The sequence below is a fragment of the Alligator mississippiensis genome, chromosome 1 (assembly GCF_030867095.1).
Source record: "Alligator mississippiensis isolate rAllMis1 chromosome 1, rAllMis1, whole genome shotgun sequence".
NCBI lineage: Eukaryota > Metazoa > Chordata > Crocodylia > Alligatoridae > Alligator > Alligator mississippiensis.
In genome coordinates, this window is record NC_081824.1 from 483,597,817 (window position 1) to 483,621,038 (window position 23,222).

Genomic DNA, 23,222 nt, shown 5'->3' on the forward strand with positions numbered 1-23,222 from the left:
GGCGCAGCGGGATCCCGCACCCGGGCTCGGTGGGCAGGAGGAGGGACGGGCGGGACGAACCCGCCTCCCCGCCGCAGCGCGTCCTGCTCCCCCCCCCAGCCGGGACCTGCCCGGGACGAGCGCCGAGCGGAGCGGAGCGGGGCCGGGCTGCTTCGGGACAGACCCCCCCCCGCCCCCCGCAGTGTGTGGGGCTGGGCTCGGGCACCGCGAGGGGACGGGGCACCTCGGAGGGACGGGAGCACCCCCGGTGTGTGTGGGGGGGACGGGACGGGGGCAGCTGCGATCCCACGGGCGGTGCGAGCGTGCTCGGGTCTGTCGGCGGCCCCTGCTCCGCGCCGCGCCGGCCCCTCCTGCCAGGGCTCCGCCTCGGGGTCCCGGCCTTGTCCCCGCGGGTCCGCCACGGTCCCAGCCCGGCGCGAGGCGGAGCCCGCGTGCGAGGTCCGGCGGGCGGCCGTGGTGCCGGGCAGGGCGCACGCCCGGCTCTGGGGCACGGGGCGGTCCGGGCCCGCACCGGCACACAAGCCCGTCCCGGCGAGCGGGCGGGACATGAGCTCTGCTCCGTCCACAGCCGAGAGCCGGCAGCTCGTGTCAGGCCGGGCTCCTCAGCAGCCGACCCGCTTCCCCCCAGCCTTGTTTCAGGTGAGGAGGGAGCGTTTTGCCTTTTCCTTTTTACCGCTGCAGCCCCTAAGAAGGGGGTGTGTGTGCAAAATGCGCCCGCAGGCTGGGTGTGGCCCGCGGGGCCCCTAAACAATTTAGAAAATGAACAGTTATGTGCCCGTCTGCCTCTCACATGGCCCTCGATAGCTTGCCAAAACTCAGTAAGCGGCCCTCCACCCCAAATAATTGCCTGCCCCTGCCCTCCACCTGAGCACCGCTGACAGCAGTGGTGGCTGCTGCAGAGCTCTCATAAAGGAGGGTCCTGAGCGACCCCCACACACCGACCCAAGTATGATGAAAGAGTCCGGAGCAGCACCGGACTAGTGAGGCGGCTTCATGCTTGTCTCTAGCAGCTGCTCTTAGGACTGCCGCAGACGGAGAGCTTGGGATCAAGCACTACCAGCATTCGTACACATACTTTTTTGGCTTGTAACTCGCTGGAGATTCGCCACTTTGGAGCAGACTCCATTAATCTGCATGCGAGCTGATGCGCACCGAGCTGTGCTGCATGCAGTTGTACAAGTGGTGACATGCACGTCAGCACGCGGAACGTGGCGGCAGTGCGCTTGTGAACTAAAGCACTGTCACAAGCCAGCTAGGCACTGCGAATATATCCGTTTGGTTGCAGACTGACCGAGCACTGCAACTTTATTAACCACTGGGCTTTTTGATTCGGGATCGAGGGGGTGATGTTGGGGGGGAAGGCAATGACAAGTTTCACTTATAAAAAAAAATACATTTTAATTATAACAACAAAAGATATAGTTTGCACATATGACAGGTAATAAAAAGGTTAAGTTAATAAACAAACAACATAACAATACAAGTAAAATTGGCAGTGATCATAAACAGACAAAGAAATTAACTAAAGAAATTAACCAAGAGTTCCCACTTGGTTAGTAACTTATCGATAGTCCCTCAGTCAGATGCAGGTCAAGTTGATTCAGCGATGTCAGGTGTCCCCAATCCACGCTTTCGTACGGTTGTACCGGGGGGAAGTCCGTCCGTCAGGACCTGGTCCTTGCTCACACAGGGAGTAAGAGAGATCCGGGGGAATGGGTCAGCAATGACCCTTCTGTTCCATCCTTCCCAAGGGTTACTTAACGTGTGTGTTCTGTTATATCCTGTTTATGCTAATTTGTTGGTTATATAGTCATTTATCATCTTATTTTATAGCTGTTATCCTATGGGGTTAAAAGGTGTTAGAAATCATCATGCTAAGTTACTGCCCAAGCTTTGGTTTACCCAATAAGCAAATCACACCACATCACTTTGGGGTCTGAGATTAACATGTTCCTGCATAAGTTTATTTTACTGATTTGTGTGCAGGACAGAGCTGGCTGCCTGCTGAGGGCTGGAGCTCTGTTTTCTGCTGCCTTTTTCCTAGGAGCCATGTGACACCATGTTGTGCATCCTGCTGGTGGGTTGTATTCCTGTAGGGTTTCCAAATTTCCAGTTTGTTTTTTTTTAAGTGGACACCTGGAGGTAATATGATTGGGGGGGGGGGGCAATGATATGCTTGTTCCCTCACTACCATAGCTCATCCAGCCCTACCGCTGCCCCTCACTTCTAACCCACAGTATCCCACACCCTGCCAGGGTGTGCAGGGACCCCCTGGCCCTAGGCTCCAAACCTCTCACATGCACCCACACCTCTCACACCCCCCACGCCTTCACAAATCCCACCCCACGCCAGCCAGCACCGACCATACAAATTACCTGCACAATTTTGCGTACCTGAGTTTTCTGCACAAAATTTTGAGTTTTTCACTGTGCGATTAAAATTGTGATTGTGACCAATATTTTAATTGAGTGACTAATCACAAACACATTTTAATTTTTTAACAGCTCTATTATATTTCTTCCTGCCCAGGCAGGGGGTCAGATCTGAAGATCTACAAGGTCCCTTCCGACCTTACTTCTATGATTCTATGATATTAAATTAGACTAAGAGGTGCGTACTGTCACTGCATTTCACTGGTCTATGTCTTAGCTTAGGTAAAATTTCCTGTTGTTCTCAGTCATACACCTGAAGTTGAGAATTGTTGAGTTCCTCCAACCACAGGTGTACCATGCTCACGTTCAAATGGCATGCCTGGGAGCAAAAAACTCTGGAGCCATAAGCGCCAGAGTTTATTTGTGTGCATTAATTCATGCACAGACACACATGCACACGTTAGCTGATCTCACCAGCAGCTCCACGCACCTGTGGGGAGTGAAAGGCTTCCCCTGAGCTGGGGAAAAAGCTCAGCGACACTGATCCTGACCCAAAGCTGAGAAGAGGTGAGGGAGGGGTATTTTTATTAGTATTAAGTTATTTTTTAAAGGTCCTGGTCTCAGGCCCAATCAGCCAAACCAGTTCCCAAGTCTATTGACAGAGCACAGCTCAGTCATTCAAGTCTGTGTGCGGCTACCCCAGCAAGTCTCCTCCCTCCCAGCCTCTTCCCCCTGGAGCCTCAGATACTCTTACGTCCATGGTAGGCATCCCGCACGCAAGCCCCACATGGCCTGTGTGTGGGCCCTGGGGCAGAAGCAGCTGGGATTAAAGAAGTTTAAAAAGGAAAGTTTCAGACCAGCAATCTCCCACTGCATCCTCCCGGTGTGGCCTTGTCACATACTCCTTGGTCATTTCATTTATATTCCACGTTTCCTACAATGGATCAGAGCAGCTAGTCATCAGATAATAAAATAACCTAGAAAAAGAGAGCAGGAGAGCAAGTGTGTGACAAGTTCACAAAGGAAGTGGAGAACCAGCATGAACACAGACCCTCCCCCTGGGAACACCCCGGCCTAGCTGTCTTTCCAAGCACCTACCCTATCAGGAAGGACTTTTGCAGCTCATGGCTGCCCCTTTCTACCCCAAAGAAGGAGATGGCATTAAACAGAATACAGCTTTGTGAGTTTAAACTAAAAGGTGCAGCATTCTCCAAAATCTGAAACCAAAACAAAAGATCTAGTGTAATATATATTCATTTGGGTGGTGTGTTTTTTTGCAATTTAGTTTTTCACTGAAGCACTGCATTGCTGGTGTTTGAATGTTTGGTTTTAAAGCAAAGATCTCTCTTTTGGGGGGAAATGTGAAACTGGTATTACTACCACGAGTTTTCCTTTTTCTGTCAGAAGATTTTAAAAGGAAATTCACAAATGTAAAAGGCATTTGCAAGACGCATTTGAGCTTGTGACTGAGACTGCTATGAATTGTGCACAACCAGACACCGCTCACTCTGGCCAAGGCAGGGGCAAGGCAGCCCATAGAGACGATGTCCCAGAGGCCAGAGGGGGTCATGAAGGACGGAGCAGAAACCAGCAGTGATGTACCTCCAAGAAGAGACAAGTCCCATCTATGAGGTGAAGGAGGGAAGGGCTTCCTCTAGCCACTGCACCGCTCTGTTGCCCACCAACCTCATGGAGACCTGCAGCCCCCAGCACCCTCCTCTCCATCCAGGGGAGCTGGCAAGAGGCAGAAAAGCCTCAGCCCCCATACTCCAAACAGTGATGCCAAAGCCACCAGTGAGGACAACATATGGGGCATTCGTGGACAGGGGCAGCAACACCAGGCCCTAGAGCAGCCCACCCCCTGTGCCCCACCCCAGCCCCTCTGGCGAAGGCTTTGCTCCCCACTGCTGCCTCTGCTCATGGCCAGGGCTGGCTTAAAAGTTCATATCCTGCTCCTGTCGCACGGGAACAGAGTTCTGCTGAAGCCTCTGGTGCAATGATTGTGCTTTGTGGGATGTTGTCTCTGACCTCTGCCCCAGCACAAGGGGCTGGGGTCTATGGCTCAGGCCCCCGCCACCCCTTGCTGCCGGGACTGGGGACGGCCCTGGGCATCTCTCTCAGTGGGCAGCTGTAGGGTGCAGCCAAGCTACCCGTCTGCCCATGCTTCCCTGGCTTGTGCAGACTGGAACAACTCAAGGGCTCCCAGGGAGGGCAAAGGTCTCTCTCCCTGCACTCCTCCCTCCCCGGAGGACAGCCAAACTCCCCCTGCCAGGGGCTAGTGCCCTGGGAGTTGAAGGTGTCCCTGGGACATCTGCACAGCAGTACGTGTGTCCCCAGGACCATCATGGAGCCAAACAACTTTGGCACTAGGAGGAAGGCCTCAGTATTCCCAATGGGAGACGACAATGTGCTGGACTTTACCCAGAGGATGGCTTCATACTTCCCCTCCTTCCACAGGAGGGGCAGGGCCGGCCACAGGCTGCACCTCCTTCACCCCTGCTGCCCCATGGCACTCAGAAAAGGGACTCTAGCACCCCCTCCTCAGACTTTCCATCAAAAGGGCAAGGCCCTTGCTGCACAGCAGACAGGGGAATGAGGCCCCAAGTGGGGCCAACTCCTGCTCTTGAGGGTTAGCAACAAGCTCCACATAACAGTGAATCCTTTGGAAAGAGAAGGGGCTGGGAAGTCAGAGATCTGCCCTGGAAAGGGCCATAGGCCTTAGTCTATTCTCATTGCACAGCTCTGGAGAAGACACAGACACCAACCACAGGGTACCATGTTCAGTTCTGGGGCTTTAGTAACATGAGAAAGCATGCAATGAAAGGAGGGGAGGAGAGGGCAGGGGCGCACCAGGCACCCCGTGGTGCACAGTTCTGCAGAGGCTAAAAAGCAAAAAAGGCCAAAAAGGCTCAAGGGTGGCAGTAGCAGCTCCTTGCAGACCCCACTGTGCATGGGAGGGCCTGGAGGAGGGATCTGGCGGGGTGGTGAGGAAAGGTGAGGTCAGGGTGAAGGGCAGGGAATGTTTCCTCAGTCATATATGTCCTTCCTGCAATTCAAGAGCCTCATATACTACAACCCTGGGACCAGATGAAAGGACAAAGCTGGGAGGGCACCAAGGGAAGTCCCTGGGTGTCATCTGAAGTCAGTTGTCTTGGGGAGAGCGCCCCATCATGAAGGTACTGCTTTGTCCCATGGGAGAGCTGACTGCTTTTAGAGAAGGATGTGATATGCACAGGTTTCAAGGCTGATGCTGGGGGAGGAGATGAGGAGGAGATGATCTTTGCATCTGGGATGTTGTCTGCTTGAGGTGTTTGGATTGGTGCTCGGCCAGATGGGAGGATTGGGTGGAGGTCTTCCCACGCACAGAGCACTGTTGTGGCTTCTCCCTTGTGTGGATGAACCGGTGCCGGGCCAGGCCTGAGGAGCAGGTGAAGCTCTTCTCACACACAGAGCAACGAAATGGCTTTTCTCCTGTGTGGATGCGCTGGTGCTGGGCCAGCTTGGAGAAGTGGGTGAAGGTCTTCCCACACTCAGAGCACCCATGTGGCTTCACCCCTGCATGGATGAACCGGTGCCGAGCCAGGCCTGAGGAGTCAGTGAAGCTCTTCCTACACACAGAGCACTGATGTGGCTTCTCCCCGGTGTGGACGAACCGGTGCCGGGCCAGGACTGAGGAGTCGGTGAAGCCCTTCCCACACACAGAGCACTGATGTGGCTTCTCCCCTGTGTGGATGAACCGGTGTCGGGCCAGGTGTGAGGAGTATGTGAAGCCCTTCCCACACACAGAGCACTGATGTGGCTTTTCTCCTGTGTGGATGCGGTGGTGCTGGGCCAGGTTGGAGGAGTGGCTGAATCTCTTCCCACACACAGAGCACTGGTATGGCTTCTCCCCGGTGTGGATCAGCTGGTGCCGGGCCAGACTGGAGGACTGGGTGAAGCTCTTCCCACACTCTGAGCACCGATATGATTTGTTCCCTGTGTGGACTCGTTGGTGCTGGACCAGTTTGGGAGAGTAGAAGCTCTTTTCATTCTTGTCACTTTTGTGGGGCTTCTCCCCAGCATGCTTTTTCTTGTGCAGAGCCAGGCGCGAGGGGCAGCTAAAGCTTTTCTTGCACTGAGGGCAGGGGTGGGCTCTCCCCTTGGGCTTGGCAGTGAGCTCCTGCTTCCCTCTGAGGCCCTTTCCACTGCCTTGTTTCGCATGCCGTCTCTCTCTCCAGTGGACCTTTGTCTTGTCCCTCTTCAGGTCTCTCTGCACCACAAATTCTTCCCGGCACCCTGGACTCTTTATGGCTTCTTTCCCTTTGTCACTGTCATGCCCAACTGGAGACGGGACCTGGTTCACTGCTACATTCTCCTTCTGCTTTTGGGGCATCCCCTGAACCATGTGCCAGTGGTCCTTCACAAAGCTCAGGAAGTCCATCTTACCCAAAGTCCTTGGGGAAGCCCATGGTGGCTTCAGGTTTGCTGGACCTTTCTTAGGACCCTGCTCCTCAGTTCTGCTCAGCAACCGGGCACCTCCTGAGCAGGAGAGAGAAACTCAATATTAGTCCCTGCCTTGCTGCCAAGGGCAAACACTGCTATTCCTTCTGCTGGGATGGGCCTCTGAGCAGGCCTGGACGTCAGTACTTGTGTTTCCTCTAGAAAACAAGGTCTTCCTGCCAAAACCCCAAGTGCCAGGGGTAAGGGAGTGCCAGGTCCCTGGGTCAGTCTCATCTTCCCTACTCGGTGGAGATCTGAGCCAGACCCTCAAGGATTCTGGCCCAGCTCTCAGCCCCATCACCTCAGGCTCTGCTGGGAGGAACATGTGGGACATGTGATTTTTCAGCAGTTCCTGAATGGCTTCATGTTGTAATGGGCTGAGATTGAGACCAGAAGGATCTGCTACAGGGAAAAATGAGGCTCTCAAAGGGTTGCTGTATCCCACAGCACTGGTGGTCCAGGGGGAGATGGTGCTGAGCCCTCCACCTGATTGGCCTGATATGCTCCAGAAGCCCCAGTGCTTTCATGAGACTCCCCTCCAGTGCTTACCCATGAGCTCTTGCAATCCTGCGAGCAGCATCTGGGTACAAGGGTAAACAGCCTCAGGGTGTATTTCTGGGACCACTACCAGAGTTTGCTGCTATAATGGAGCCACTTGTCAAGTCGTATTACAGGGAGGAAACATATAATAAAGTTTAGGAGTTACTATTAAAGTTTACTAGATACTAAATCAGATGAGGGGCCGCACCAATTGTGATGGCCAGAACCAAAAGGGTTAATGAGCAACTTATAGCAAAAAGGGAATCTGCTTTTTGAGAGTATCTGGTAAAGGCACATAATAAATATTAGCTAAAATAAAGCTTATGAAACTGTTTCCTGCAGACACTTCCTGTCTGTCAGGAGTAAAACCGTAACACTATATTTACTGATCATAAGACTAACATGAGTTTCAAAAAGCAGAACTAAAAAATAAAACTGTAGACTTAGCTGATTTAATAAATTTTTGCTTAAAGCTCAGTAAGATTGACAAACCTAACCACAAGGTATAATTAACACATCTTAAAAAAATTCTAGGTAGGTTAGATTTGGTCGGGAAAAATGCTAATCTCAGACCCCAAAGTGATGTGGCATGATTTGCTTATTGAGTAAACCCAGGCTTAGGCAGTAACCTATTATAATAATTTCTAACACCTTTTAACACCATAGAGTAACAACTTTAGAGTAAGATTGTGAGTGGCTCTAAAACCAACAGATTAGCATAAAACAGGATATAAAGGAACACGCACATTAAGTGACGAGCAGGAAGGACGGAACAGAATGGCCATTGCGGTCCTGCGCCCCCGGATTCCTTACTCCCAGTGTGAGCGAGGACCAGATCCTGACCGAGGGACTTTCCCCAGTACTCCCTCCGACTGCATGGATTGGGGACGTCTGACTTCACTGGATCAACTTGACGTGTACCTGACACTGAGGGACTATCGATAAGTTGCTAACCAAGTGGGAATTCTTTGTCAATTTGTCTGTCTGTTTTTATTATCACTGCTAATTGTTAACATTTATTGTTATGTTGTCTATTAGCTTAACCTTTTTATTAACTGTTATACGTGTAAACTGTATTTTTTGCTGCTTAAACATATTTTTGTTGTTATTTTGCTGTTATAAGTAAAATTTATTTTTGCTGTTATAAGTGAAACTTGTCTTTGCTTCACTCCCAACTCCACCTCCTTGATCCCAAACCAAATAGCCCAGTGGCTGATACAGTTGCAGCACTCAGTCAGCCTGCAACTAAATTGATACACTCAGTGCCCACCTGGCCTGAGACAGCCAATCCTTGGGGGTCTCTGGCAAAAAGTATCCTACTGGTAACAATTGGTGAGCCAGACAAGAGCCAGCGTATCAAGTTGGGAACTACAGCCAGTGGGTAAAATAATCTCTAGGGGTTGGGGAATTGGGGTCACTACCTAATATGTCCTGATTTCCCTCTTTTAGTACCCATGTTAGGCATGTTAGGGAGAACTAGTTCTTAATCAGGCTAGTTCTGAGCAAGTTGTAGCAGTGAGCATTATGGTGCTGCTCCCCCAACAACTGATGCCTGCAACACTGAAGCATTTGGTGGAGGAGCTGAAAATTGATATAAAGGGCCCTGGAGATGGCTGTTAAACAAAAGGGGAGAGGAATGAGTTAGAGCGCAAGGTAGTGCAGAGTGTGACAAAGCTCATTTGCGTGCAAGAGCTGGGGGGCGGGGGGGCGAGCTGTACCCAAATTGGTCAATTCATCTTTCAGTGCCTCCCAACCCACCATAGGGAAGGAATGCCCTGTCCCCAAGCACCCAGGGGGCTAGTAGGATGAGTTTGTTTGGACTACTAGGGGTCAAACTTTGTGGGAGAAAAGGGAAATATGAACAACCTCCCCAATGCTCAAGCACTAAGTTCTATACACGTAGACTTCTGGTATAAAGATAAGAAACTTTTAAGATACAGCTTCACCAAAGGGCAAGTACTGACACAATTACCATCCACTGTGAAGCATCCACTGAGGACCGGGTTAGAGAGCTTCTGGAGGGGCTGGATGTGTTCAAAACAGCAGGTCCAGACGCTCTCCACCCCAGGGTGTTGAGGGAATTGGCAGGGGTTATTGCGGGGCCTCTGGCATGGCTTTACGAGCGCTCGTGGTGCTCTGGCCAAGTGCCAGATGACTGGAAGAAAGCCAAAGTGAAGAGGGAAGGACCCGGGAAGCTATAGGTCCATTAGTCTTACTTCAATCCTGGGAAAACTCTTTGAGAAGATCATCAAGGAGCACATCTGTGATGGGCCGGCAGTAGAGATGATGCTCAAGGGCAACCAGCATGGTTTCATTAGGGGCAGGTCTTGCCAGATCAACCTGATTGCCTTCTATGATCAGGTCACAAAAGCATTGGGTGCAGGTGTCGCCGTGGATGTAGTCTTTCTGGACTTCAGGAAGGCCTTTGACACTGTCTCCTACCCCATTATCATCAAAAAACTAGGCGACTGTGGCACTGATGCCTACACAGTCAGATGGATTGCAAATTGGCTGAAGGGTCGTACTCAGAAGGTAGTGGTGGATGGGTCTTTTTTGACCTGGATGGAAGTGGGCAGTGGAGTCCCCCAGGGCTTGTTCCTTGGGCCTGCACTGTTCAATTTCTTTATTAGTGACTTGGACGACGGGGTAAAAAGCAGCCTGTTTAAATTTGCTGATGATACCAAGATTTGGGGTGAGGTGGGCACACTAGTAGGGAAGGACAGATTACAGCAGACCTGGACAGGTTACAGGGGTGGGCTAACAAAAACAGGATGCGTTTCAATACTGACAAGTGCAAGGTGCTGCACTTGGGCAGTAGTAACCAGCAGCACACTTATAAGATGGGAAACCCCCTTCTTGAGAGCATGGAGGCAGAAAGAGATCTTGGAATCATCACTGACTCCAAGATGAACATGGGCCGACAATGCGAGGTCACGGTCAGTAGGGCTAACCATACCTTGTCGTGCATCCACAGATGCATCTCAAGTAGGGCCAAGGAGGTGATCCTCCCCCTCTACGCGACACTGGTCAGGCCGCAGCTGGAGTACTGTGTCCAGTTCTGGGTGCCCCACTTCAAGAGGGATGTGGACAACATTGAGAGGGTCCAGAGGAGGGCCACCCGCATGATCCAGGGACAGCAGGGCAGACCCTACAATGAGAGGCTACGGGACCTGAACCTGTTCAGCCTTCACAAGAGAAGGCTGAGGGAGGAGTTGGTGATCGTCTATAAATTCACTAGGGGGGACCAGAAGGGTTTGGGAAAGACCCTCTTCCCCCTAGCTCCCCCCAGGGTAACAAAGAATAACAGCCACAAGTTGTTGGATAGCAGGTTTAGATTAGACATCCGTAGGAACTACTTCACAGTCAGGGCGGCTAGGATCTGGAACCGACTTCCAAGGAAAGTGGTGCTGGCTCCTACTCTGGGGGTCTTAAAGAGGAGGCTAGATGTCTACCTGGCTGGGGTCATTTGAACCCGGTTTTCTCTCCTGCCCAGAGCAGGGGGTTGGACATGATGATCTACAAGGTCCCTTCCGACCCTACTTCTATGAATCTACGAACGCTGATTGATACTGGAGCCTTGGTCAACATTTTGTGGAGTGGAGTTGGGTGGAGGGGACAGCCACAACTCACCTGGTGCTGGTTCCTTTGACCTTGAGATTTCTCCATAGTCCTTATCATCACAGACCCAGAGCTTCACCTGTCCTTGCTGGATGCGGCAGATTAAGTCAGGTGTTGGACCTTGATGTCCTGTTTGGGCAGTGATTAAAGCATGTTTGTGACTGGATGCATAATAACCAACTGAGATTTGGGGAATGGATCCAATGAACTCATGGGTAATATTAAGGACTTCAAGGACACAGGAGGATGGACATTGCTGTTAGTGCTAGAAAAAAGGATTTACATGTGGTCTCCAGCAGGCCTTTCATGCCTGAAAGGTATATTTTGGGAAGTGACTGCAAAGAGAATGACCCAAACAACACTTGCATGTGAACATGTGAAAATGAACATGTGACAGGGCCATCTCTGGGACAGTCACTTACTGCAGCCAGCCCACCGGTCTAGGGCACTCCACCCACCTAACTCACTTGCCATGCCTTGGTTGTAATTAAAGAGAAGCTGTTCCTAGGCAGGAGGTGAGTAAAATGTTAGTGTAGCCAGAAATCAAGAGGATTGCCAACATAAGTGATAACTAGTAGGTTTTTACACTGGGCAAAAATCATCTGACATTTCCTATATAATGACACAAAAGTCTAAAAAGCTCAAGATGGTCTGTGCTGAGCTAAAAAAAGCATTTCAGCCTTCTTTTAAGGTAATCCTTTGGGGGAAATGGAGGGAAAAGAAAAGCACAAAAAAAGCCAATGGACCTAGTAAAAGGTAAGTACCTCAAGCCTGAACACAAGCCAAAATGAGCCCCTGTAGTAGGAGCTTCTGGAATCGACAACTGGTTTTAACTGGGCCCTGCACCAAGCCCACTCCACTTTATCACAGTGATGGGCATGAGAGATGCAGGGAGATTTTAGGAGGAGGACAAGAAAACTTTTGAGAATGGCAGGGTGAGCTTGAGAGCACAGGTCTCAACGTAAATACAGCAAAGCCAGAGTCTGTGGTCAAAGGACAAGAAGATGGTAGGAAGGAACGTGGACAGGAACGTCTAGCGACTCCGGGTTACAAGTATCCGGGTCCCATCACGTGTACGTAGGTCACTAGAGAAGGAGCTGAGGAAATGCAAATTCCAGGTGTTGCAGCAGCAGAGACCGATAAGACTGCCATTAACTTCTGTGGGGTTGTATCCAGAGGAGGAGACAGGGGATTTAGACAGCACTGAGCTGAGCACGCTCAGATTGCTAAATGCTAGTGGACAGGACACACTAGGCGAGAGAGGGAGGAATCAGCATAACTACCCAAGGAACAGCTGTCAGTGCATTTGTAGGCGCAATGAATTGCAGATGATATGATCATGGTGAGAAGGCAAAGGGAAATCATGTTATCAAAGGGGAAGACTTTAGTGAAGGCAGCTGGATCAAATGAAGAAGGAACATATACAAGTATGAAATGTGAGAGAGGTGTGATCACGGACACAGCAATGAGGAAGAAGGGGATTTAAGCCACCGGCCAAAAGTTAATGAGCATGAGACCATTAAAACCAGGGAGAAGACAACACCACTTCAGTGCTCACATGGCTGCAGGGAGAGGCAAGAACCAGAGCTTTACCCAGGGAAACGAGGGCTTGGTAGTTCCTCAGCATCTGGTCCCGGTAAAGCCCCTTGTCTTCCTCTTCCAGCAGCTCCCACTCCTGCTCCGTGAAATACATTGCCACGTCCTCAAACACCTCCGAGACCTGCAGTCACAAGCATTACAGCATCAGAGTCTCCTGCCCCCGCTGCCCCCAGTCTCCTTGGCCCTGTCTGCACTCACACTGTCAGCACTAGCTCTTCCCAAGCCTAGCCATGACCGGCAGGGGTACAACATTCCCACTATTCACCTTTCACCTGACACATGATATGGAGGGATCCCGGTCTTTCTGTTTAAAAAGTGCAAATTTTCTCATTTAAAAAACATTAGTTACCAACCCATACCCGCCTCCACTCCTACTGGTGCCCCTCACTCCCCATGCACAGCCCTGCCCCTGCTGCTGGTACCCTCAGTCCCCATCCACAGCCCTCTGCCCAGCCCAGCCCAGCCCTGCCAGAGGGAGCCCCCAGCTGCCAGGGCTACAGGGCCAGGGACCAGGTCCACAGCACCCTGTCTGCTCAGCAACTGCCCATGGGAGGTGCTGGCTACTGCAGCACAGCCCACGGGGTGGGCAAGGGCTGCCAGCTGCAGGCTCAGGCTCCCTGCTCTGCTGCCCGCCTCCTGAGGCCTCCATGGCAGGGAGCAGGACGCGGCGTGGCAGAACAGAGCAGGGTGGGACAGCTTGGTGGTGGTGCCACGAGCCGAGTGCCACCATGGCGAGGAGCCCTTGCCCACAGCGGGGGTTGTGGCGCAGACTTGTGCTTCCCGCTGCTGCTGCGTGGGCAGGGGGTGAATCGCCATGGCGGTGCTTGGATCGCAGCAGCAGCATCTACCTTCCCTGCCTGGCCCCACTGAGTCCTCGCCAGCCAGGACACACCATTAATGACCTCCATCCCCTCCTGTCAAAAGAGGGCCAATTCAGTGTCCTATGGGGCATGGACATGTCCTGGGTACCACACAGCCCCCCCACAACCTCAAACAGCCTCTCTCAAGCAACAGGCTACCTAACTCCCATTCTCACCGAGGCACCAGGCCTTGCAACGGAGCCTGATACAAATGGTGCTCCCTCCTCAATGCACACCACATTGTCACTGAGCCACACAACATGGATTGTGGCATCTGAGGGTCAATCACCTTGGGGGGCTCCTCTTTGCGGACATGAGGTGGCTCATCCTCAGGCCCTCGGGTTTTTTTCTCTCTTGCCTTCACCACAGGCCTGTTCTCGTGATGAGCCTTTGGCTGCTGCACCTGGAAATCAGCACACTCCAGCATGGCCCCTGGGGGCTGCATCTTGTCTGAGGACACCTCCTTGATTTTCACTCGCACTGTGACCTGGGGACGACATCAATGTGTCACTGGGGAGCCGGGATCTGGGGGGGGACATCCCCCAGACACATGGAGGGATGGACAGCAGCAATGATGATTAGGGGGAAAACACATGCTCTCACCTGGAGCTGCTTGTCCTCCTCTTGGCACATCTGAAACCCCTCGGCCAGGGCCACGGCCTGGGCACACGTCTCCACGCGGCACCCGCACACCCAGCTCCGCATCTCCGGGGGCAGGATGGCCAGGAACTGCTCCAGCACCACCAGCTCCAACATCTGCTCCTTGCTGCGGCGCTGGGGCTCCAGCCAACGCCGGCACAGCTGCCACAGGCGGCTGCAAATCTTCCGTGGGCCCTCGGCTTCCCGGTAGCGCAGGCCACGGAAGAGCTGGCGCCAGGGCTCTGGGGTGGGGAGCTCATCCCGTGGTGCCAGCTGCGGGGTCGCGGAGGGCAGCTTGGCCTCGCAAGGGGGCTGCATGGCCTGCATCGCATCCTGCCCCCACAGCTCTCGGTGCTGGACCGGCTCCGGTCTGGACGACATGAGGGACTTCTGCACCCTCAGCCCCTCCTGCCTGCACGCCTCCTGGGTCCTGCTCCTCCAGCTCCCGCTGGGAAGGGGCGGCCCACGGCTGCCACGGGCTCCAGCGCAGCAGCCACGTCTCTCCAGCAGGGATCTCACTGGCCGGGGGCCTGGGCTCTTGTTGCCCCGCGCTCATGCACGGCACTGTTGGCTGTGTCCAGTCTTCAAGGCCTGTGGGAAAGGAGACAGGAAATCTGTCCATGGATTGAAGACCCAGGACCATGACCCTGCCCGAGGTCTGTTCAGCCCTGGTGTCCCCGACTGCCCTGCACTCCGAGCGGTCTCAGGACCGTCCTCACTTCCCCTCTGGCCCCAGCGCAGGATGCGGGCACTGGGCTGGCTGGAGAAATGGTGCAACCCTAGCTCCCTGCACCCTCCGGCAGCACCACACCTGCTCCCTCCTGCCCCCGCCCTGCAGTTAGGGTCAGCCCCGCTCCCTGATCGGGTGGGACAGCGCCCAAATAGGAACCGCAGATCCCGGTCCCGGGCAGCATGACCCGGGACAGCGTTTGTCCCAAGTTCACAGTGTCTAGAGGGACGGGAACCCGTGCTTTCCCTTTACAGGCAGGCAGCATGCAGGTGTGCAAGGGGCTGGTGGGAGCGGGACGCAGGGGCACCAGGGCACTTGCACGCCCGCACACAAGCACCCAGCCGTGAATACAGCGGGAAAGGCTGGAGAGCAGCTCCCTGCCGGGATGTGTGGGGGGGGGGAGGTTTTGGGGGGCGGAGTGGGGTGCATGGAGGCCCGGGGAGGGGCGGGGGGCAGGGGCAAGGGAGCGCCGGGCGGGTCCTGCGGGGGGGCATGTGGCAGCCCAGAGCCCTGCGCAGCGCTGGGGGCAGATGCTGCCCCGTCCCAGGCCGCCTGGCGACCCGCACGGCCATGCCCCCCCGCAGCACGGATCCCCACAAGGCGGTCGGGACAGTCCTGCCTTCCCCCGCCGGGAAGGTGTGCGCGGGCCCCGCCTGCAGCGCCACGCTCGGCCCGGGCGGCTCCTCCCGGCCCGGCGTGTCCCTCCTCCCGCCCCCCGTTACCCCTCCGCGCTGCCCCCGCGGGCCGGGCCGGGCTGGGCGCAGCGCATCCCGCACCCGGGCTCGGGGCGGGGGGGAGGAGGAAGGACGGGTCGGGACGAACCCCCCGCCCCGCCCCGCCCCGCCCCGCCAGGACCCGCACAGCAGCCCCGTCCCAGCGGGCGGGCAGGGGGTGAGCTCTGCTCCGTCCACAGCCGAGAGCCGGCAGCTCGTGTCAGGCCGCCCCCCCGGCAGAGCCGTGTGTCAGAGGTGAGGGGGTTCCCTTTCCCCGCCACCCCCGAGCACCGCTGACCGCAGCGGCAGGTCGTGCCGTGCTCCTGGGGCAGGGCTGGGCTGAGCCCCCCCCCCACACCGACCCACCCGGGGCAGGGGCAGGGGCAGACAGACGAGCCCGGAGCAGCCCTGGACCCTCCCGACTCCTCGTGCTCGTCTCACGCCGCTCCGCGGTCTGCCCGGGCCGGGAGCTCAGGACCCAGCGCTGCAGCAGCATTCACGCATATGCTTTTTCGGCCCGTGACCCTCGGGAGGTTCGCGGCTTCGAAGCAGACTCCCTTAATCCGCGTGCGAGCTGATGCGCACTGCGCTGTACAAGTGGAGACACGCCCATCAGCACGCGGAGCACGGCGGCGGTGCGCTTGTGCACCAAAGCTCTGCTGTGCGTTTCAGCTCAATAGCCGCCGCCGCCCTGCTGTCCGCGCTGACGCGCATTCGCCACGCGTACAGCTAAAGGCCAGGCAGAGACGAGGCCTGTAGAGGCTCCACCCGAACATCTAAGAAGATCCGCCGACTCCCCAGAAGGCCTTTGTGACCACCGTTGCTGCCACGGCCCTGAGCTGCCTACCTACAGGCGGTGACGGGGTGGGCCTTGACTTCTGCCAGGAACTTGGTCTTGTGTTTTCTCTCCTGCCACTTTACTGAGGCAATGCACAAAGTGATCCTACCGGATCTCGATCCCTGTTTTCTTCTGTGGGGCTCCAACCTCCTCTTTAGGCCACTCTACTTGCCTGCAGACACGCTCGGCAGCTCGCAGGGAACCGACGCCGTCTGCCCTCTCCGGGGCCGGAAATACCTCTGAGCAGCTTCCGTCCTCCAACCCGGAGTGAGAGGCTGCTCCGGAAGTGTGGTGATCGCTTCTCCTCCCCTCCGGTCTCCAGCTCCAGCCTGCCACGCTGGAAGCGCTGCTTCCTTTCCTTCCCTGCCTGTCACGGCCCTCTCTCACCCCTTCACACTGAGTCAGGGAGCCGTAGCACAGATGCCCAGTGTGTGCGACTCCCCAATTTGGTTTGTTCTGATGGCAGGCAAAAAAACCCTGGAGGCTGGCAATAAACTTCAGAGCTGTGAATACAGTAACAGCTATTGCAGCCCCTGTTGTGACAAAGTACTCTGAAATTGGAGCAGCTATAGCAGGAGGGGTAAAATGATTTTCAATATTGAATTTGGCTAATGCAGGTTTTATTTTATTTTCTATTTCCATGGCACAAAAGTGCCGGTATAATTTTAAATTCATGTTCATGGGAACAACAGTATTGTTTTATCTAAGTATCCTAAAGATTTTACAATGTCCAGCAATAAGAATGTGAAAAAACCTTTCTAGGTAAAAATTTGATGGGAGAAATTGTTCCTCTAACTGCCCCCCCCCCCATTTTTAAAAATGGTAAGGTGGTTAAAACAAGGGTATTAGCATCCCATGATTTTATATTTTACAAAAATTGTAACTGTTCCAATTCCAGTTGCGCAAATTGTGCAATCGGCCATTGAAAACAATAACATAGATATGAATAATCCTTGTCATTCAACGTGTGTGTATAAATCCCTGCCCCCCTAAACTCCAGTAATATGTACATTGCCTGCACATGTCAGCACTGTAAATATGATTTTATTGCGAGGAGTTTTCCTCGACGGGTCTGTGCATGTTTATTTTCTTTTGCAGAAATTGTAGTGTAAAATTCAGTCTCGTAGCAAAGGTGACTGATAAACCAAGAGGCCTTTTTACCATCAACAGTACCTTCCTCACCTAAGCAATGGCTTTACCACTACAACAAAAATTGTCTTGTCTGTTTTGTGTTATTCGGTTCTTTGTTTGGTTGAAACTGTCAAAAGTTGAACTGCATATGAATATCATAAAGATATGAAAACTGTTGCTAATACCCCCTCTAAAAATTGAACCTGTCTCTGGATCCCAGGCCAGGACTCTTCCATCCAGCTTGGATCAAAAAGTTGTTCTAATATGTGAAACGAAGGGCGGCAATTCATATGAAAGTTGCACACTTGCTTGTTTAGGAAAATGGCATTTATTAAAAGGTAGTGTGTGTATTTTTAGCAAATCAACTGATGAAATGTTTTTAAGGCTACTAAAAATAAAAAAAAGTTTGTATTTAAATGATCTTTATAACACCAGCATATCAGATGCGTGAGAAACTGCATTAACCCATTGTTTGAAAGGAAACAATAACCTGCAGGATAAATGCTTTCCTAAACCTGGGACCTCTGTCTGAAAGATGGTTAAAAAAACCCAACAAAAAACGAAATTTGTCTCAGCAATGGTAGTGTTGCCTGGGTAGCCATGGTAGAGTACAAGGTAGGTCTGTCTGTTGCTGTCCAAATGATTGAAGGATTTATATATTATACATTGGCCAGTATATGGAAAAGAGCCCTTGTGGTGATGCATCTCCCACCTGGAAAGGCGCACAGGTTTATGGTAAATAGACAGAAGACAGAGCCCCCGGCACCCTAACCCCCAGCAGTAGGAGGCCCGGCCGACCCAGCCCCCCAGGCAAGGGGCCATCGTGGGGGCAATAGAGGATCGGGGACTGGTAACACAGAATAATATTGGTCCCTTAATCCAAGTGCCTATAAAGTTTTGTTTAAGTGGAAGAAAAAGGTCAATCAACATGCTACTAGACACTAGTGCTCAACTGTGCGTTTTGGACTGTGCAGAATGGAAGGGGGATGGGGAACCCCCCCACCAGGTGTAGGAGTTGGAGGCACCAGACGACCGGGACATCTGGTCCGGCCCACATTCACCTTGCCTAACGGCTCTGTAGTAACAGCAGCCACTGTCATGCTCTGGGAAGGGCCGAACCTACGGGGACTAAACGTGTTGCAGGGGCAGCAGTTTATCCTTAAGCAGGAAACCTGGCAGTTTTGCTGCGCCACGGTTCAGGAAGGTGAGCAGGAGGACGTGATGACGGCAGTAGCCCGATGTTCCATGACCCCGCTCGCCCCGCCGGCCATGAAGGGGGTACACTGACCTCAATACCGCACACCCCCTGAGGCAACACGACCCATCCAGGACATCATCAATCAGCAGCTGGAGGATGAAACCATCATTCAAACCCATTCTCCGTACAACAACCCGGTGTGGCCAGTACGTAAACCAAATGGGGACTGGCGATTGACTATTGATTTTAGGGCTTTGAATGCCAACACTGACCGTCTGACGGCCGCGGTCCCATCCATGCCTGCACTAACAGAAAACATTAGGTGTTATGGCCGCCAGTGGATGGGATCCGTAGACATAAAGGACATGTTCTTTGCTATTCCCATCCATGAAGATTACTGGCCCTTGTTTGCTGGGACAGCAGTACAGCTACACAGTCCTACCCCAGGGTTGGGTGCACAGCCCCACCTTGGCCCACGGAGCGCTAGCTGCGGTGGTCCACGAAGTCCAACTGAGTCACCCGAAGGTGCATGTCTGGCAGTATGTCAACGATGTCATGGTGAGGGGCCAGGACTGGGAATTAACCATTTCTGCTTTTGAGTCCCTAGAGGAGAAGGTGCAGGTGTTTGGATTCATGCTGTCCAGCAAAAAGATCCAAGAAGTCGGGCCCCAGTGTGAATTCCTGGGAATCCAATGGCAGCAAGGTGGACCCACCATACCGGCCAAAGAGCTACAGAGCCTGGTAGATACCCCTGCCCCAACACTGTAAATGAGCTGCAAGCCCAGCTGGGAGCGCTTAACTTCTGGCACTTGCATGTCCCTGAGTTTAGTGTGTTGGCCCGGCTTCTGTATAATCTATGCAAGAAAAAAGCACAGTGGGAATGGGCCCCCAAGCACCAACATGCCATGTGGGCTCTCAAGGAGGCAGTGATCACCCACACCTCCCTAGCAGCACGGCGCCCAGAAGGGGAGCCCTGGCTCCATGTAAACGTGTCCGACGGGGGGCCCCATTGGAGCTTATGGCAGAGGGATGCACCTAAGGCAGAGGGAAAGCCCCTTGGGTTTTGAAGCCAAGGCTGGAAAGGGGCTGAAGTCCAATACACCCTGCTGGAACAAACGCTGTGTGCAGCAGCCGCAGCTTTAGCAGCCACAGAGGCTCTGAGAGGGGAGCTACCCACTGTCATAACTACCCCGGTGCCCATCCTGGGAATGGCATTGTCTGACAGACACCTCCCGCCCGGAGGGAGGGCCCAAGAAACAACAGTGCAAAAATGGATCTATCATATCTTAAGTTAGGCTTGGCGGGTAACCCCAAAGGGGCATCCAGCACTAGTGGAAAAAGTCACAGAAAGCACGGTTAACATATACCCAGACGCAGCCAGCTCTGACGAGCCATCTCCCATCAAGGAAGCACCTCCCTTTTTACCCACCATGGAAACATCAGAAGACGCAGAGGTCTAGTTTACCGACAGCTCAGCCAAAGGTCACACCTGGAGGAGTGCTGCCATTCGGGTTCGAGATGGTAAGCAACTTGTAATGGAGGGAAATGGTCAAAGTGCGCAGTACGCCGAGCTGGCTGCTGTAGTCCATGTGGCCAACTTTGAACTGTTACTAGGGTCAGGCTATACAAAACCCATTTATATCTACTGCGATTCGTGGATGGTAGTAGAGGGTTGCACCAAGTGGTTACCCCTGTGGAAAAAGGAACTTCACAAGGTGAGGCAGAGACATTTGGAGCTGTGAAGAGTGGGAGGCCTTGTGGGAAATGGCACAGGGAGGCCTTCCCTTACACATACGACATGTTAGTGCAGTGCATGGGAGCAAAAAAGCTGAAGGGCCTGAAGCAAAGTGGAACAGGCAAGTAGACGAGCTAGCCAAAGACGGCACAGAAGCCCTTGTTGCTGAAGCAGAGGCTCAGCCACCTCCAGAGAAGGTGCCCGGCCCCTCCCTCCGGCAGACCCCTGGAGCGCTAGCCGCAGAGTGGCTGCATCGGCAGCATGGGCACCCTGGCCGCGATGGCACTGCTCGCCTGCGGCATTCACCTAACTAAAAGGGAAGCGCAGGAATTGGTCAACTCCTGCATCACCTGCCAGGAAGTCAAGGCCTGACTAACCCCTGCCTCAACTACCCCTTTGTCATTACGCGATGGAAAGGTAATATGGCAAGTTTGGCAATGTGACTTTATAGGCCCGCTCCCCCGCACCCCCAGAAAGTGACAGTATGTGTTTGTAGCAGTGGAAGCAGTCACTGCAATGACGTTCACCTGGGCCTCCACCAAGGCCACTGCATAGGACACCTGTGCAGCACTGGAAGACCTGCTAGCCATTTACCCACCCCCCGTGGAGCTGCAAAGTGACAACGGTTCACATTTTCGCAACCATCTTGTCTATGAATGGGCCACAAAACATCATGTGCTGTGGAACTATCACATTCCCTATCACCTGCAATCTAATGGACTGGTAGAACGAGCCAATGGTATCTTAAAGTGCAACCTGCGAATGGCCGCTGGTTCGGTCCTCAAGGACTGGGACCTGTACCTGGATCACTCAGTCAACTGGGCCAACAATCGGCCCCATGCCGGAGGAAGCCCCATGCAGCAAGCCTTCAGCTGGGGTGGGCCCTGCGAGCCAGCAGTGGAACGGCCAAGGGGTGGCTGGGGGAAAGTCCAGGCGGGAGACCAGGTAGTAGTTAGGCATCCGCAGGGGGACAAATGGGAAGGGGTGCTAACGGCATGGGACTCACATAACTCATGGTGGGTGTCAAGGTCAGATTCATCTAACGGGAGCCAGACTCCATTTTTCCTTGTTCCTGCAGATTGGGTCCATCCACGGGCACAGCCATAGTGGCCTTGGGGCACTCTGGAGTCATCACCCTGCTCCAGAGCAACGCCACCACCCTCGTCCAGCAATGAAGGGGTAAAATGCCATTATGATGGGACTGCTGGTCGTTTGCTACTGTTTGATTACTGTGGGGCATTCATGTGCTCCCGCACCCCAGATCGCACCCAAAGCCAAGGCCTCAGACATGCTGGGATACTGGGAGCGCCCAGCTGCAATCGAAGAAGTGCGAATCTGGCCTTTCAGTCGCCGGCGGTGGATTGTGGACTGGCTAGCGGGAATCTGTCAATGTTACTGTGGGACAGGGTGGTTGCTCGGTTTCCTCCCATATGCCAGGATCGGGAAAAAGAGTGTGGGACAGGGGAAGACTGTTGTGGTTTCTTCCAATGGCTCTTGTGCTGTTATATTCTGCCTGCAGGTGCGCTGCTCACCCCGGGTCCCGATGTGACCGCTGCCACAACCCTGCCTGCAGCTCCAGATTCTACAACCACCCGGAGCCCAAGGAGGAGACCAAACCCTCCGACCCCACCTCCATGGGAAACAATAGCTCTGGCGGTTCCCCTTTCCAATGACACTTTGGCACAATGGTGTACAGCTCACCAAATACACTGGTCCTCCAGGTATAGCAAGGTACTGTGGTGGTTTAAAAACAGCTCTTATGCTGTCAAGTCCATTGAATGGGGAGCCAACACATCCCATGTTCCGGGTATTTTGTGGTTCCGCCATAGGGATGAAGGGGGGCTCGCTCACAGAACTGAATGTGCCATAGCTGCATATCGCCAAACAGTCTGGGAAAGTCTGCAGGGCACAGCCCTGGGCAACCCAGAACTAGCCGAACCCACGGGGGGCACCGTGCCAGAATCATTTTTGCAAGATACCCATGCCATAGTCACACCTGGGCAGTGTGCGTTCAAGTACGCAGATGGAGACTCGCTCCAGCAGACAGACCAACCCCACTGGGAAGTTCACCAATCCCAGAGACAAGAAGGGAAATGGTTAAGCACCCAAACAGAAGAACCCTTGTCCGTTTTTTGCATCAAGCAGGGACGCACATTGTTAATCCGAAAGGAGCCACCACAGGTGTATCCACTACCTCGCTTGTCTAATGCTCCAGTTCTCCTTAGTGCCTCCCTGTTTAATGCCCGTATCACCTTTGACTCTGAGCAATGGTGTATCAGAACAGCATTCCCCAACTGCTCTGCCAGTGCCTGGTTGGCAGAAAAAATGTTGCGCTGGACTTGGCCAACTGTTTTCCAACCCGCAGCCCAGCAGCCTCCAAGTGCCCGAAAAAAAAGAGGTACCCTAGACCACGTGTGGAACGGGCTTAATTCAGCCATGGGAGTTTGAAACATAGATAAATCTCAGAAAAACACCCAAGGGATCATGGATATACGACAAGCCATAGGTTTTCTCACTAAAGGGGGTATGACTGATAACATGGCCCTAGAATACACTGATGAGTTAGTAGCAACCATTGGCCGAGAAGCTGCACAAATAAGTTACCTGTTAATGCATGCAGCCTGTCAAGCCGATGCTAATTAAACTTGGAGCACTGCGTGTGCCCAAGTGCAGCTTTCACTCAACTTTCACTTCTCCCAGGTGGTGAGAGATCTCAAACACAAAGAAAGGCCTGCTCGCTTAGAGCACCATGGACTACCCCCAGCTTTAG

The 23,222-nt window shown here is 53.6% G+C and overlaps 1 protein-coding gene across 3 annotated transcripts; it reads right to left on the bottom strand.

The window, feature by feature from the left end:
* Window positions 1-5,144: 5,144 nt before the first annotated feature.
* LOC109282716 (zinc finger protein 3) lies at window positions 5,145-21,268 on the bottom strand. Of its 3 annotated transcripts, none has more exons than XM_059723795.1 (6): window positions 16,402-21,268; window positions 14,072-14,698; window positions 13,758-13,955; window positions 12,603-12,729; window positions 11,022-11,138; window positions 5,145-6,890 (listed from the first exon to the last, which is right to left on the bottom strand). In XM_059723795.1, exons 2-6 carry the CDS (start codon window positions 14,486-14,488, stop codon window positions 5,611-5,613), a joined length of 2,139 nt encoding a protein of 712 aa, XP_059579778.1. In that variant the 5' UTR covers window positions 14,489-14,698; window positions 16,402-21,268; the 3' UTR covers window positions 5,145-5,610. The 3 variants fall into 3 exon arrangements, with proteins under 3 accessions (XP_059579778.1, XP_059579777.1, XP_059579784.1); XM_059723794.1 differs by having other exon boundaries at window positions 16,398-21,268; XM_059723801.1 differs by lacking the exon at window positions 11,022-11,138 and having other exon boundaries at window positions 16,398-21,268.
* Between the last annotated feature and the right edge of the window lie 1,954 nt (window positions 21,269-23,222).